This window comes from Xenopus laevis, chromosome 2L (assembly GCF_017654675.1).
Source record: "Xenopus laevis strain J_2021 chromosome 2L, Xenopus_laevis_v10.1, whole genome shotgun sequence".
NCBI lineage: Eukaryota > Metazoa > Chordata > Amphibia > Anura > Pipidae > Xenopus > Xenopus laevis.
In genome coordinates, this window is record NC_054373.1 from 156,290,657 (window position 1) to 156,306,553 (window position 15,897).

A 15,897-nucleotide genomic window follows, 5' to 3' on the forward strand; every position below is an offset into this window, starting at 1 on the left:
GTTCAAAGATACTCTGGGAGGAATAAGTCAAATTCAAAGCAGTTTATAGAAATCGGAGTAATGAACAGGCTTGGGATTTTTAGTATATTAGGTCAAAATTATCGAATGGTCAAATATTCGAACGATCTTTACTTCGAATCGAAGTAAATTCAAAGTCATAGGGGCACATTTACTTAGCTCGAGTGAAGGAATAGAATAAAAAAAACTTAGAATTTCGAATGTTTTGTTTTGGCTATTTCAACCATTGAATTGGCTACTTCGACCTTCGACTACGACTCGACTCGAACGATTCAAACTAAAAATCGTTCGACTATTCGACCATTCGATAGTCGAAGTACTGTCTCTTTAAAAAAAACTTCGACCCCCTACTTCGCCACCTAAAACCTACCAATGTTCAATGTTAGCCTATGGGGAAGGTCCCCATAGGCTTTCCTATGTTTTTTTGGTCAAAGAAAAATCGTTTGTTCAATTGATGGATTAAAATCCTTAGAATGGATTAAAATCCTTCGACTTCAATATTCGAAGTCGAAGGATTTAACTTCGACAGTCGAATATCGAGGGTTAATTAACCCTCGATATTTGACCCTATGTAAATCTGCCCCGTAGTATCCTATTCGATGGTTGAAGTATCCAAAAAATTACTTCGAAATTCGAACTTTTTTAACTTCGAAAATTCACTCGAGCTTAGTGAATCTGCCCCTTAGTGTTGTTTAGGGGCTCAGTCTACAGAACAACTGTAAATAAAATAGAGGTTGTCAAGAAAAAGGGCGACTTAGGGGTCCGTTTACTAAAGTGCGTTAAAAATATTCGCACGATATATAGACAGAATTTTCGCCAAATATGTTATCGCCAGTTTACTAAACTAATATAAATTTGCGAATTTTCTTGCGCAAGAATAATTGTTCTTACACATTAACGCATGGTTTACTAAATAGCGAAATGTGCTAAAGACAGAATTAACACCAGAATATTCGCAAACTTTTACCGCCACCTATGTAGTGGCGTAAAAGTATTTTTTTTCGCCAGAAAATTCTCAAGGGGCAGGAAATATCCCATAATACTGTTTTTTTTTACCCATCATTCTTTGCTGACAGGAGAGAGATCTGTAGCTATTGCTGACATGATGTCTGGGCTTCTGCTTCTATCTGGTGCAACAGCAGCAGTTTCAGCTCAGAGGTGTATTATTGGCAGCGGCATCACAGTCCAAGGATTCGTCAGCCTCTACACTTTTTTGGTTTCATTGTGATTGGCTACATTAAACTGTGCATTTCTATGAAGCAAAGAGATTGACTGGTATGATTTCTTGTTCCTATGATTCTATTGGCAGAAGGGTTTATGTGATGCAGACATGTTTGATTGTTGTTACTCTGGTGATGTTCTGTTGGATGGTATAATCATCAGTCAATAAAGTTTATGAGTTTTGAAGATGCATTTCTGGCCATAAATGTCACAGTAAAAATTGCCATAATAACCGCCATAAAACAAGACTATTTTATAGCACAAATATTCGCAAAAACGTAATTTTCCGCCAGAAAATTCGCAACTCGCTAAAATTACCGCTAATGTAAGCCGGTTCCTTAACGTAGTTACCGCAAGTGATCGCAATGACTTCTGAGCGTATCGCTGTTTAGTAAACTTAGTCGCTGCGAATATTCTGGCGTAAAAATATTCTCAGCGATAACATGCGGAAAATTAAAGTCAGATTTACCGCACTTTAGTAAACGGACCCCTAAGTTTATTGTTTACGGTCTTTATTGTTGAGGTAGGAAAGCTAGTTAAGGGAGGAGAGAAACCAAACCACACAAAAGTATTTAATGCTCATAAAATAGAAATGAAAATCATTACTACCATTCCTTTATTGGTATTACGATACTACTCTGTTCCTAAACTACTAGTTCTGATAGGAGTCTATTTCTTAATAATGGTGAGTCACAAGTTATGGGAGCTGGGAGTTACCCAATTTGTGTGAGCCCAAGTTAGAAGGAATGCCAAACCCTGTATGCACTACATTTTGCAAGAACATCCGTGAAACCAAAAGCCTCATATACAGCACTTCAGGAAAAAGGAGACCTTCGTTGGACTGAAGGATTATCTTAAAAAGAGGATCATGGCGATGAAATTAGTTTTACCACCACCAGAAGTGCCAGTAACATTTTCCAAACAAATCTGTGAAGAACCTGATGTATTATGTGCTATTAGCATAGACGAGACAGATCAGATTAAATCACTGAACAACAAATTTGTATCTCTCATTGATAAGGTAAGTGCATGCCAGAAATTGTGCTGTAGGCTTAACTAGTGGTTAAAATAGGAAATTCTGAATAATTGGTAGATATTCAATGCATTCAATTACACACCTTTGCTTTATTTAGCTGTGCCCATTATAAATCAGATTCAGTTCAATGGAAAAAAAACACCTCATGTTTGTTTCAAGGGAACTTCTAGTCTATTGGGAAATCTGAAACTGAATGAGGAGCTAAATTTTTCAATATGTGATATACATCTGAAATTAACCCAGTCGCTATTTTTATATGCTATGTCATTTGGTATATGATTGGTCCTGGTGTTCGCAATGTTTAACAGCCAAGTGTTGGCACCCCCAGTTAATATTATCGCTTACTCATAAAGGATCTCTAGGGTATGAGGAAAAATGTCAGCATGGCAGGTACAGTACCCAGCGCACAAGCAAATTTCATGTTCCTTGTCCTCTAAAAGCATCTGAAACTCTTAAACAATGTATTTTGTGGGTCACAAGAACATATTTTAGAACTTGCTCCCCTTGTTTACACAGGTTCGGCTATTGGAACAACAAAACTGTGTATTGTGCACTAAATTGAATCTCTTGCGAGCACAGGGCATAAAGAACGTTGCCAGTGATTCACAACTCCTTTATAAAGACTACATCAATGCATTGCAGAGACAACTGGACCAACTAGGAAATGACAATTTGCATTTGGATTCAAAATCAAGACAAAGTGAGGAAATTGTAAATAACTTCAGAAGCAAGTAGGTATACATTCTCGGTGAAGAGAAGCAATGGTTTAAATTGCAGCTTAATGTCCTGATCACTTTGTAAAAGCTCCTGAGCAATGTTCCCTCTAATTCTTTTGTGCGCACATTTTAAACTTGTGTGCGCAGGTCAGAATAAATGCACAAAATGCAGACACACAAAATGCACGCACAAGAGCACACAGTTTAGAGGGAAGATACACACACAGGCTGGTATAGAGAGCTAAAAATTGGGCTTTGTACCTGAATGTATAGCTGTGGGAGGAGCCTGGCGCAGGGAAGAGGCCAGGCAGGGATGCTCAAGATGCTCAGGATGTGGGTGCAGCTCTTGGGAATCAAGAGCAAGTGAGGTGAACGTCTGCCATGATTGACTAGTGTATCTGGTAATTACACTCATCTCCAACTAGAAACTCCACCCACCAATGCTATCATTGATTGTTTAGTCATTATGTAATATGGACAGAGAATGCATAATTGAAACATCTGCAACACAAAGCTTTTAATATTGCAGTAAATAATGATGGGGGGTGCGCATGGGGGAAGCATGCACAGGACTTGAGCAGCAGTGGTGACAAATGACAGTGCACACAGGCAGTGAGGGGAACAAGGGTCCAGACTAGGGGTAGGTGAAAGAAGAGGTACGCGCCCAACACCCATCTATTTTTGCAGCCCCAGCTAAGTAGACCCTCTTCTGTCTACTCCTAGTTCCAGCCTTGAAACTTGTGTATTATAATAAATAATGTACCCCCTGTTGTAAAATAAGAGGATGTTAGAAGTTACCTCAGTGACTAGTTATAATACCTGCGGACTTTTTTTTGCTCTATATATATATATATATATATATATATATATATATATATATATATATATATATACATATATATAGTATTTATAAAGTAAGTAATTAGATGTTACCCCAATAAATATTTACATTAGACAAATACAAAGAGGAAAAAAATGAGTCTCCGGTGTTTATGACAATTGTGCATTTGGTAGTGGAATTCTGAGCTTGATAAGCCAAAAAAATTGCATGAGCTTTAGATACCAGGGATTCTCTAGGGAATATTCGATGCCTTGTGTAGGGATGGGCAAATTTTTTCGCCTTGTTTCGTCGAAAAAATGACGCCCATAGACTTGTATGGTGTTGTGCGACAAAATAAATAGACGCGCATTTTATAAATTTCGCCGCGCGACTTTAATGGGCGTCAGCGACATTTCACTGGCGGCGAATTTTGCTCTGTTCCAGTTCATGATGTTTCAGTTGTACTGGCCACTGTATCTGTGTTTTGCTCCTGATATTATCCTTGTCTGTCTGACTTTGATTCTGATACTATCGCTCCTCGACTTTGTGTTCATTAACCCTTGCGGTGCTGTGCTTATGGTATTCTCCCTGTTTACTTGGATGTGGCTGTATCTACCTATACTTAACCCTTCCCATGCCTGTGCATGCTTGTGTGCTTGTTCTGCTGAATAAATGCTACATTTGTTGCTAAATCCTGCCTGGCTGTTTCCGAGCCCCTTCTTGTTCCCTACACCAGACCCTGTAGGTCCTGCTGTGCCCCTTTGTTGGCTATTCACAGTACGTTTTGGCCATGAGTTCTTACAATAACACCACAATAGAATCTTACAGTCATCACAACTGTTTCTTTAGCATTAGTATATTTATTTAAAAATTGGCAACCTATTCTGCATGAAAGTACGTGCATAGAGTTGGAGGATTGATGGAGGAGGCTAATATCAGCAGGATTTTAGATCAAGTGGAAAGAGACGAATGAGCATGCATGGACAATAATGAAAAGGTTGCTGCAAATCTAAGCAAGAAACAATTAATAAGAGAACAATAATTTATAATTTCCTTGTGTGAGAAAGGGGAGTATTCTTGGAATGATTAAAAGCCAAGATTTTGTAAGGGATTAGAAATGAAGGTGAGAGCAGAATTGAATATGCCTGGGAGGCAATGAGCCTGTCTATTGGAATAATTCATTGTTATTTAGAGGGAATGATATGATGGGAGTAGTGCGTGTGTGGCCGGGTGGAAATATGAGATTTGACAGAACTGATAGTGTTCTTTACCATTGGCAGCAGTGCAAGTTCTGGAGCAATAAGGGATGGGTGCAATATGATGAGTCCATAAATTTAGCCCCTCTGCCCCGTTGTTAGTGCTATTTAAATTTAAAAGAAAAAAGCACATTACTGGCAGTATAAAGGGAGCCCAGTTCTTAACTCCTGCTCTGAGCAGGCATCTTGCATAACTTTAGACACTTTCATTTTACCTCCTAAATAACATGCAAGGTAGGGACATGGGATTGGATGCCCACATCCTGCCAATTTACTACCTGTCCAGTAAACAGGGTTGCCAGGTGCAGGCAATGCTACACACACAAAGGCTTATGCTTGAGTTCCCTTCTGGCAGTGCAAAGAGTTACGCCAGGCATAACGTGGTGGTGCAAAAAATGGTGCATTGTTTCTGTATTTGCTCTTTGCACTGTGGCATCCCTTAGTAAATGTGCCCTTTAGGGTAACATTGCATATTCTATCACTTACTATTGTTAGCATTAATTATGCCCATCTTGATAAACTTGTGTCAAGTGATACCAGTAATTTCACGCCGAGGAATTCATTTCCATCCAACAGATATGAAGAGGAAGTGAACAAGCACACTGCTCTAAAGAATACATTTGCAGAGCTTAAAAGGGTAAGTTTGGGAACATGTGTCTGCAACCAACGAAATGAGCACAAAACATGACTGAATACGCACAGTAACACTTGTGTCATTCTAGGGTGTGGATGCGGGGTATATGGACAAAGTTGAGCTGGAAGCCAAGATACAATCTCTGACAGATGAGATAAACTCCCTTACACTCATTTATGAAGAGGTAACTCTATGGTATCTGACATGTAAAGGTGTATTGCAGCAATACATGTTGATCATCAACGGTTGGTCATACAAGTGATTGTAAAGCAATTATTTAAATATTACAGGAGAACTAAAGGCTGAAAAAGAATATGGCTAGAAATGCTGTAGCTTATATACTGAAATTCAGCAGCCCCAATGATTAAAGGGATACTGTCATGGGAAAAAAAATTTTTTTCAAAATGAATCAGTTAATAGTGCTGCTCCAGCAGAATTCTGCACTGAAATCCATTTCTCAAAAGAGCAAACAGATTTTTTTATATTCAATTTTGAAATCTGACATGGGGCTAGACATTTTGTCAATTTCCCAGCTGCCCCATGTCATGTGACTTGTGCTCTGATAAACTTCAATCACTCTTTACTGTTGTACTGCAAGTTGGAGTGATTATCACCCCCTCCCTTTTCCCCCCAGCAGCCAAACAAAAGAACAATGGGAAGGTAACCAGATAACAGCTCCCTAACACAAGATAACAGCTGCCTGGTAGATCTAAGAACAACACTCAATCGTAAAAACCCATGTCCCACTGAGACTCCTTCAGTTACATTGAGAAGGAGAAACAGCAGCCTGCCAAAAAGCATTACTCTCCTGAAGTGCAGGCACAAGTCACATGACATGGGGCAGCTGGGAAATTGACAAAATGTCTAGCCCCGTGTCAGATTTCAAAATTGAATATAAAAAAATCTGTTTGCTCTTTTGAGAAATGGATTTCAGTGCAGAATTCTGCTGGAGCAGCACTATTAACTGATTCATTTTGAAAATTTTTTTTTTTCCCATGACAGTATCCCTTTAATCTCTTTAAAGGTATCCACGGCAGCTCCCTATCTTCTAATCTTGTTAGGCAATTTTATAATATTTTAATTTTATACAGTATGCTCAGTGCTCCTGGTGAGAAACTAAGATCAAGGGTTGTCAGAAATGTTGATTAGGGTAAATGGTGTAATGTAATGGGTATCATTAATGTGGTCATTTCTGGGCAGAGGTTCAGTTTGTAACTGCTAAAATGCTTGTGTAGCTTCATTCTTTGTTGAGCTTAAGTTCTTAAAATTCTTATGATGTAGCAGATTTTAAAAAAAATCCAGATAAAAGGAAATGCCTGTAAGACTTAAAATCTTGTTTTTTCCTCTGTATGTTTCAGGAGCTCGCCCAAATGCAGACTGAGACCTCAGACACTGTGGTTAGCTTGTCCATGGACAACAACAGGCACTTGGACCTGGATGGTATAATAGCTCTGATGAAGTCTCAGTTTGAGAAGATTGTAAACTATAGCCATGTGGAAGCAGAGTCTTTGTATCAAACCAAAGTGAGTGGCTTAGTGATACTTAACGATTGCCCCGAACAGGATATATATATATATATACTATATATAACAGTATCTGTTCATTAATACTGTATCTAGCACTAGCTGGTCCATAATAGTTAGCTACAATGCCCCAACTAAATGGATTGCATAGTAAAGGTACACTACATAGCTTTTGCTCAACTAGGGCCTTCCTTAAAGGTGACATATCCCAACCCAAACAAACTAATGTAAAATTTCAATTTAGTTTTTTTCATTTTTCATGATATTAGAAGACCATTTCCCCTTCTGTTGCGTCCCATGACCCTTTGCTTACCCCACAAACGTTTCGAAATGAAATATCCCAACCTCAGTTAGGAAGGACAACCAAATTCGATGCTCAAGAGGAGAGACAGAAAAGTGGAGTATATGGCGTCGCACAGTCCCAAGACTACTCTATACAGATAACTGTGTCTTCCAGCCTGACGTGATCAACTAAAGACTTAATACAAACATTGTGATTCCTGTGATATTTTGTAACATCTCAACTGAGATAACTCAATAAATTATTAAATTAAATACTTAAAGTGAAAATCTTGTCAATTCATGGTGAATATAATTCCAAAGTGCAAGTGCTTATATTTGTGAACATAGAGTTGTGCTGGAAACCACAGCTTGGACTCAATAAAGAAAACCTAATAAAAAGTAACTTTTATTTCATCATTAAAATTCATGGACTGAAAGGGAATCGATAAAATCACTTAAAACAGTTAAAAAAGAAGGTGGAAATAGATCAATTATCAGAGTAGAAAGGGGTAACAGTGTAATAAATTCATAAGACTGTTCCCATATAGATCTTACATCACCCGTGACAGGGAATAGGAGGGAGCGCATGACAATCCGCAGTATAACAGATAATTAGAGGGGGAAGAACGGAGGGTATTTTCTATGTGGGGACTTGGATCCTACGTGCGCAATGTGTAACCACTGTCAGTATAAGGTGTTGCATTTGTAGTGTCTAGGGAATAGGCCAAACGTATTAGGTGCCTCTGAGAGGACATAGCGTTAGTTAACTCTTTGCACACCATACTGTACAGAGGCCGACAAATCCACCCTTCGAACTGAAGGGCTAGTGACACTAAGTTTGAGGATAATACGCTGCACCCTCTCTATCACTCAATCCTCTTCAAGGCAACTGTTTGGGGGCACCCCAGAACAACCCTCATTCTACGCTCATTCAACACTCACCCTCCATCTAAAATACTGCACTGTCGCTAATCAAGTCCTCCTTACACTCCCTGACTATAATTCAGCCAGTATAGGGACACGGGTGATGTAAGATCTATATGGGAACAGTCTTATGAATTTATTACACTGTTACCCCTTTCTACTCTGATAATTGATCTATTTCCACCTTCTTTTTTAACTGTTTTTAGTGATTTTATCGATTCCCTTTCAGTCCATGAATTTTAATGATGAAATAAAAGTTACTTTTTATTAGGTTTTCTTTATTGAGTCCAAGCTGTGGTTTCCAGCACAACTCTATGTTCACAAATATAAGCACTTGCACTTTGGAATTATATTCACCATGAATTGACAAGATTTTCACTTTAAGTATTTAATTTAATAATTTATTGAGTTATCTCAGTTGAGATGTTACAAAATATCACAGGAATCACAATGTTTGTATTAAGTCTTTAGTTGATCACGTCAGGCTGGAAGACACAGTTATCTGTATAGAGTAGTCTTGGGACTGTGCAACGCCATATACTCCACTTTTCTGTCTCTCCTCTTGAGCATCGAATTTGGTTGTCGTGAATGGGAGTAGTCAGCACGTCCATACCAAGTTGCTCCTAATTCTCGGTTAAGGGGTATCCCTAGGGAAGAACATCGGGTTGGAAGGTGCGGCAATCCCCTTTTTTCTAATTGCCTTCAGTTAGGAAGGAGTAGCTTTAAAGGTGCTTCTAACATTACTTGTGGCTGTAGAGGATCCCAGCCTTGATTACAGTACAGTTCTCAAAACTGGCAAAACAGGTTTCATGCAGTGTGAAATTCTTTTTTTATTCAACAGTACGAGGAGCTGCAGGGACATTCTCAGACTCATAGTGATGAACTGAGAAAGAAGAAGGTGGAAATCTCTGAGCTGAATCTCATGATTAAAAGGCTTAACTCTGAAATCAACATTTTAAAAAATCAGGTATAGTAGGCATAAAAGCAACATTAGACATGAGGGTCAGGGTATCAGTTTCATGTCATGTTCATGTTTTCTTTGCAGATCAATAAGCATGTGGGGCACGGGGGCTAAGTTAGAAATGGGCCAAATGCAATGCAGGAAGTCTAGGGGCTCCATCTGGAAGTAGGAGGTTCAATTGAGGGTAGAGATCGCCTTTCATTTGATGCATTAATTAAGTAGCACTAAATATAAACCCAAACATACTTTCCAGTGAACATAAAACTGATACAGGTATGTGACCTGTTATCCAGAATGCTTCCGACATGGGGTTTTCCGGATATTGGATCTTTTCTGTAATTTGTATCGTCATACCTTATGTCTACTAGACAATGATGTAAACATTAAAGAAACCCAATAAGCTGGTTTTGGTTCCAATAAGAATCAATCACAGTATAACTTAGTTTGGATCAAGTACAAGGTACTGTTTTATTATTACAGAAAAAAAGGAAATCATTTTAAAAATTTCGTCTATTTGATTATAATGAAGTCTAAGGGAAACAGCCTTTCAGTAATTATGAATGGGTTTCCAGACAATGGATTCCATAGTTGTATTAGCCAAGTATTATGCATATTATTGAGCCATAGATATCCCCCTTACATGTAAGTAAGTTTCCCAGCGAACCCCTGGTATCCCAGTCCAACTATGGCCCAATATTTAAACTCCCCTGTCTGCATACCACAAATCTGTCTCTGTTTGTTCTAATTAATGAACTTTATATTGTAATTTTAGTTATTAATGTTCTAATATGCTGTTCTGAAGAGCTGAACCGAATTGTGAAGCATATGAAAAGGGATAAGAAAACAATTTCACACATCAATTTCAACTTTATATGTGAAATTGTCTATCATTTCAACTTTATATGTGAAATTGTCTAACAAATGATATTTTACCTCCAATAACTAGTGTGCCAAACTACAGACTGCCATTGCTGAGACTGAGCAACACGGGGAACTTACAGTAAAAGGTGCAAAACAACAGGTGCATGAGCTGGAGGCTGCATTGCAGAAGGCTAAGCAGGACATGGCTCGCCAGCTAATGGAATTTCAGGAGTTGATGAATGTGAAACTGGCACTGGATATTGAGATCGCCACCTACAGGAAGCTGCTGGAAGTAGAAGAAAACAAGTAAGCAACAGATGTATCTCATTTGATGTGACATGAATTACATCTAAATGATCAGTACAACCTGATTCTAAATGTATGACAATGTAGCTCAATATAATCAACCAACCACATTTTTAATGGCAGGTTCAGTGGAGAAAATGCTGAAATTTTAGACATATGTAAGTATTCCTTTCATTTGCCTTGTCTCTCTCTCTCTCTCTCTCTCTCTCTGGGGCAAATTCACTAAGCGCCGAAGCGCCTAACGCTAGCATTAATTCGCTAGCGTTGGTCATTTTCGTTACTTCGCAAATTCACTAACGAAGGCTGGCGTAAATTCGCTAGTGTTACTTCGCACCCTTACGCCTGCCGAATTTTCGCAACGGACGTAACTACGCAAATTCACTAATGCGCGCATTGTGCTGAACGCTACCTTTTACGCTAGACTTCCTTCGCCACCTCAGACCAGGCGAAGCACAATAGAGTAGATAGGGATTGCTTCAAAAAAAGTTAAACATTTTTCTAAATCCCAAAAAGCGCTGGCGTTTTTTCTATATTATGGGTGATAGGCTGAAAAAGATCGAAATTTTTTTTGGGGCTCCCCTCCTTCGCCCCTACATTTCCTAACTCATGGCATCTTAACTATACAGTGGGCACATGTGTAGGGCAAAAAAATATTTTTTATTTGATGTTTTGAAGGTTTCCCAGGCATTTGTAGTGATTCTACGTATTCCTCCATTGAAATTTGAATTTGTCGCCGTATGCAAATTAACCATCGCTAGCGTAACTTCGCTTCGCTTAGCAAATCAACGCTAGCGCAACTTCGCAACCTTACGCTACCCCTGAGCGCAACTTCGGATTTTAGTGAATTTGCGGAGCGCTGGCGAAACTACGCCTGGTGAAGTGTGGCGAAGTGCGGCGAAGGTACGCCTGGCGCAACTACGAATCTTAGTGAATTTGCCCCTCTCTCTCTCTCTCTATATATATATATTGTCCTTTCTTTTTCTGATAACTAATCATAAAATTATGTTGGCAGCTGTCAACTGGGGAGCCAATGGAACTGGCCAAGCAAAACGAGGTGGAATTGAGCATCACACTGGAAGTGGCTATGGTGATGGCTATGGATTCAAAGGAAATGCATTTAAAAACATCTGAGGGTCATTTACTTATCTGCATACTGCACCTCACACCATCCGCATGGAGTGCAGTGGGCAGTGAGGGTGAAGCTCCCACAGGAGCTCCCTAAATTGTGTGTGAAGCAGCTAAAGAATTGTTCAAAACAGTCCCATCTATTAGATACAACTATTAAAGATGAACTTCCCCTGTAACAAAATAGAGAATGACACATAAAAAACATTAAGAAAAGAATATTAGTGGTAGCAAACAAAAAGTTCAATTTAAGGTGAACTGGCCCTTTAGAGATCAAAATATAACCCACTGTTGCTGCATGCAAGCTTTGTATAAGATTTTTTTTTACTCTTTTTTAATTTCCTTAATAAACAGAAATGACTTCAGCATTCCTCCTGATGTCTTTTTGTGAGTCTGGAAGTGGATTTCACTGTGGTACAAAAAAGTCACACTAGAATTCTCAAATGCAGCGTGTTGGAAAATACATATGGAACCAGGATACGGGTGCATTTACCAACATGGGTGCAGTTGCCAGTGACAACCAATAATCCGTGACATTTCAGTCTACCAGTTAGAAAATGAAAGCAAAGGGTTGGTTGCAATAGCCAACCGGTCAGAATATGAATAAAAAATGTCTAATAAATCCAATTTACAGTACAGTATGTATGCATCTGTGTGTATACATGGTGCTATATAGTTTTTCTATATTACCTTAGTAGCACAGATAGAAGAGTGCCATGTATGAAGGAGGGAAGAAGATTCCTACCCCGTAGATCTTCCAATCTAAGTGGTCTAGGAGGTATGGCATTTGTTCTATTCAGTGGTTTAACTTATTGTAGCATGTGCTTAAAAATATTCACTTCTAAGATGAGCATTTGAGATAGAGCTGCAATGGAAATGTGTTCAGCTCAGCCTTCTGCAACAGAGACAGAACTGCCCTCTGCACCCTATATATTAATAGTATTATTCATAAGCACCAACATATTCCACAGTCCCTGCCCCAGGGAAGCTTTTCATTACACTCCTCCCTATCACTTATCAACAGTAGGGTCAAGTTTATCAGGAGCCAAGTAATCTGTCTGCATTTTTCAGAGTGTTGTAGGAAACCACAGATTTCCCTTTTCCTCTGTAGTAACTTCTTTTTATGATAGTAGCATATTGGGTTTATTTAATGTTTCAATTATTTTTAGCAAATATTGTGCAAATACAAATTACAGAAAGAACCTTTATCCAGGAAACCTCAAGGTCCCAATCATTTCAAATAATTCCATACCTGTTTAATATTAGAATAGGCAGGACCAATATGTGTTGGACTGGGGCCCTGGGGCCCACTGGTATTTCCATCGTGGTTGGCCAAATAATCCCACACACGCACTTGCCCTAACCCACCACCTTTCAACTCGGACCCAACCCAAACTAGTATGTTGTAACATCTTATATAGAACCAACTGGCCTGTCTTATGTCATTGGACATGAGTATATAATAGATTACTATACAAGAACATAAACCAGCACAAAAGGGTATCTGCAAATGGGACAACACCCCTGCATGTATATTGATGTGATGCAGTAGCATGACCCCCAAAATGTTGCATCAATTAATAAATATGCAGGAGTGTTGTCCCCATTTGCAGATACCCTGTTCTGCTGGTTTATGTTCTTGTATAGCTGTTTGGAGAGGTGCCGACCCTCCAGACCAAGTTAAAGGTTAAAGAATATAAAAGGCTAGGGTGTGCTGGCAAAATATTTGTATCCATATAACAGATTGTGCCTGATGGGTTTACTCAAGGAATTTTGGGCTGGAGGGGCACACTTCAGTTTTTACTGGCACCCCAAAGGACCAGCCCAACTGTGATTACAGTTTTTCCTGTACTTGAAATGGTTGCGTGTAGTCTAGTCTATATTTTGAGGGTTGCCACCCTTTCTTCTTGATTGTACGGCCTATGATACAAAGGGTAAGGATGAGAGGGAATGGAACCATGACATTGCAGGGCGGAGTTGTGACATTATGGGGGTTAGGACATGAGTTGGACAGTAATGAATCATAAATAGATGAAGCAGATCAGATTTAGTGGATAGGCAGGGTTTGGGGGCTTAGAAGGTGAAGCAACATTTACAAAATATACGTATATGCACTTACTGTATAACTGGGCGAATTTGACAAAAATTTGCTGCCGTTGAAATGTCGACTACGCCCATTAAAGTCTATGGGAGGCAAAAAACATTTGCCGTTCGGCGAAATTTTTTTTTCTATGGGTGTCATTTCCGCTGCGAAACAAGGTGAAAAAATTCACCCGTCCCTATGTATAAGCACTGCACTATGAGAAAGAAGGTAAAATAGATTAAGTTTTCCAGAGTACTTACAACCTTCCTGCTGTATAGACTGTTTTGTTAAGGTGTGTCAGAAGTTAATTGATCTGTTATGTAACAAATTAATTTCACAGGGCAGATTTGCACATCACTAGACAAGGTAAGTTTGGAATGAGTGGAAATTATTTCCAGTGTTCATGAGCTTGGATCAGAAAATTACTGTGAAACATGATAGTTCATGGATAGATATAGTCTATTAATGAGAGAATTTCCATTGTAAAAACAATTAAAGGGGTTGTTCACTTTTAAATTAACTTTTGGTATGATGCAGAAAGTGATTTTCTGAGACAATTTGCAGTTGGTTTTCATTTTTTATTTTCTGTGGGTTGTTTTTGGGTTACGTTGGGTTGCGTTATAGCTTTTTGTTCATCAGCTCTCCAGTTCATCCAGTTTCAGTAATCCGGTTGCTAGGGTCCAGCCTAGAAACCATGCATGGATTTGAATGAGAGAATATGAGAGGGCCTGAATAAAAGGAGGGGTAATAAAAGTAGCAATAAAAATACATTTTTATTGGTTTTTAGATGGGGGTTATTAAACCCTATTTGAAAGCTGGAAAAAGTCAGAAGAAAAAGGCAGATAATTAAAAAAATAAAAAACGTAGGTCAATTGAAAAGTCGCTTAGAATTAGCCATTCTATACTATACTAAAAGTTAACTTAAAGGTGAACCACCACTTTAATATGAAATACTGATTAGTTTATTAGATGCTGCACAGAAATAGTTATGATTTATCAAATCCTCTCTTTCATGCCACGTGCCTGCAGGCATTTAGTAAACCTTAGGATCTCCTTGCAGTGGGTAATTATTTGGGTACCTTTTTCCATACTTGGATAGGACCTTAGAGATTTTTATTATAAAAATACACTTAGGAGCAGATTTATCATAGGTCGAGGTGAATTTTCGAATGAAAAAAATACGGATTTTTAGCTATTTTTTGTGTACTTCGACTAGGGAATAGTCCGAATTCAATTCGAATTTAAAAAGAATTCGAATATCGAAATTTATCATGTACTGTCTCTTTAAAAATTCGACTTCGACCATTCGCCATCTAAAACCTGCCGAATTGCTGTTTTAGCCTATGGGGGACCTCCTAGAACTTATTTGGAGTCAATTGGTGGACTTTGAAAAATCTAAGTTTTTTTGGGGGGAAACTTCGATTTGAATTTGATTGAATTCACTATTCCTTCAATTCGTACAATTCGAATTCGCCCGAATACAGACCTATTCGATCGAAAACTAACCTATTTGACCAAAAAAAAACTTTGACTTAATTTCGGTTGGTCTTTTTGAATTCGAATTTCGAAGTCTTTTCAATTCGAAATTAGACCCTTGATAAATATGCCCCTTACATTAATTAAATGTAACATACTATCAGCAAATCAAAAATGCAACAAACCCACCCATACACCTTCCGGCCCACAGAGTCCATCCCTCTGTCCATAGGCAATAGTCCAAAACCCTCCATCAAACCACCAATTCACACGGCCAAACTTGCAAAAATTCGCTAAATTGCCGTGAAAATTTGCTGGCATCAAAATAAATTTGATGCTTTAGACTATACTGATGCCGGCGACAATTCTAGGCGCCCATTGACTTTAATTTTTCAGCAAAACGGGAGAAATTCGCCCATCACTAGAAATAACTACTAACAAGGAGACATTTGGTGTGTTTAGCAATAAAGTTCTAGATACTGGTTTTAAGAACCAATGACATAAATTATGGGAACTGGAATTACAAAGAGTATCTATATTAAAGTGTAGATCTTTTCTTCCACTACAGCAAGAGCTAAGCTGAGAGAAAGCGAAGGTCGATGTAAAGTGTGTTTTGTTCAAAAGGAATTAAGAGTCTACAAAGTATAGTAAAGGG

General features: G+C 38.6%; 1 protein-coding gene across 1 annotated transcript; it reads left to right on the forward strand.

Annotated features, from left to right (window-relative positions):
- The first annotated feature begins 1,924 nt into the window (after nt 1–1,924).
- Nucleotides 1,925–12,048, forward strand: krt60.L (keratin 60 L homeolog). The gene is made up of 9 exons (XM_041582598.1): nt 1,925–2,260; nt 2,792–3,006; nt 5,644–5,704; nt 5,790–5,885; nt 7,060–7,224; nt 9,272–9,397; nt 10,338–10,558; nt 10,682–10,716; nt 11,571–12,048. The coding sequence occupies exons 1-9, from the start codon at nt 2,108–2,110 to the stop codon at nt 11,687–11,689; spliced, it is 1,191 nt and encodes a 396-aa protein (XP_041438532.1). The 5' UTR covers nt 1,925–2,107; the 3' UTR covers nt 11,690–12,048.
- Nucleotides 12,049–15,897: the final 3,849 nt, after the last annotated feature.

Coding starts and splice junctions, on each gene's coding strand:
- krt60.L (XM_041582598.1), top strand. CDS start 2,108: ATGGCGATGAAATTAGTTTTACCACCACCAGAAGTGCCAGTAACATTT. Junction 9,398..10,337: donor TCAACATTTTAAAAAATCAG/GTATAGTAGGCA, acceptor TCCAATAACTAG/TGTGCCAAACTACAGACTGC. Junction 10,559..10,681: donor CTGGAAGTAGAAGAAAACAA/GTAAGCAACAGA, acceptor TTTTAATGGCAG/GTTCAGTGGAGAAAATGCTG.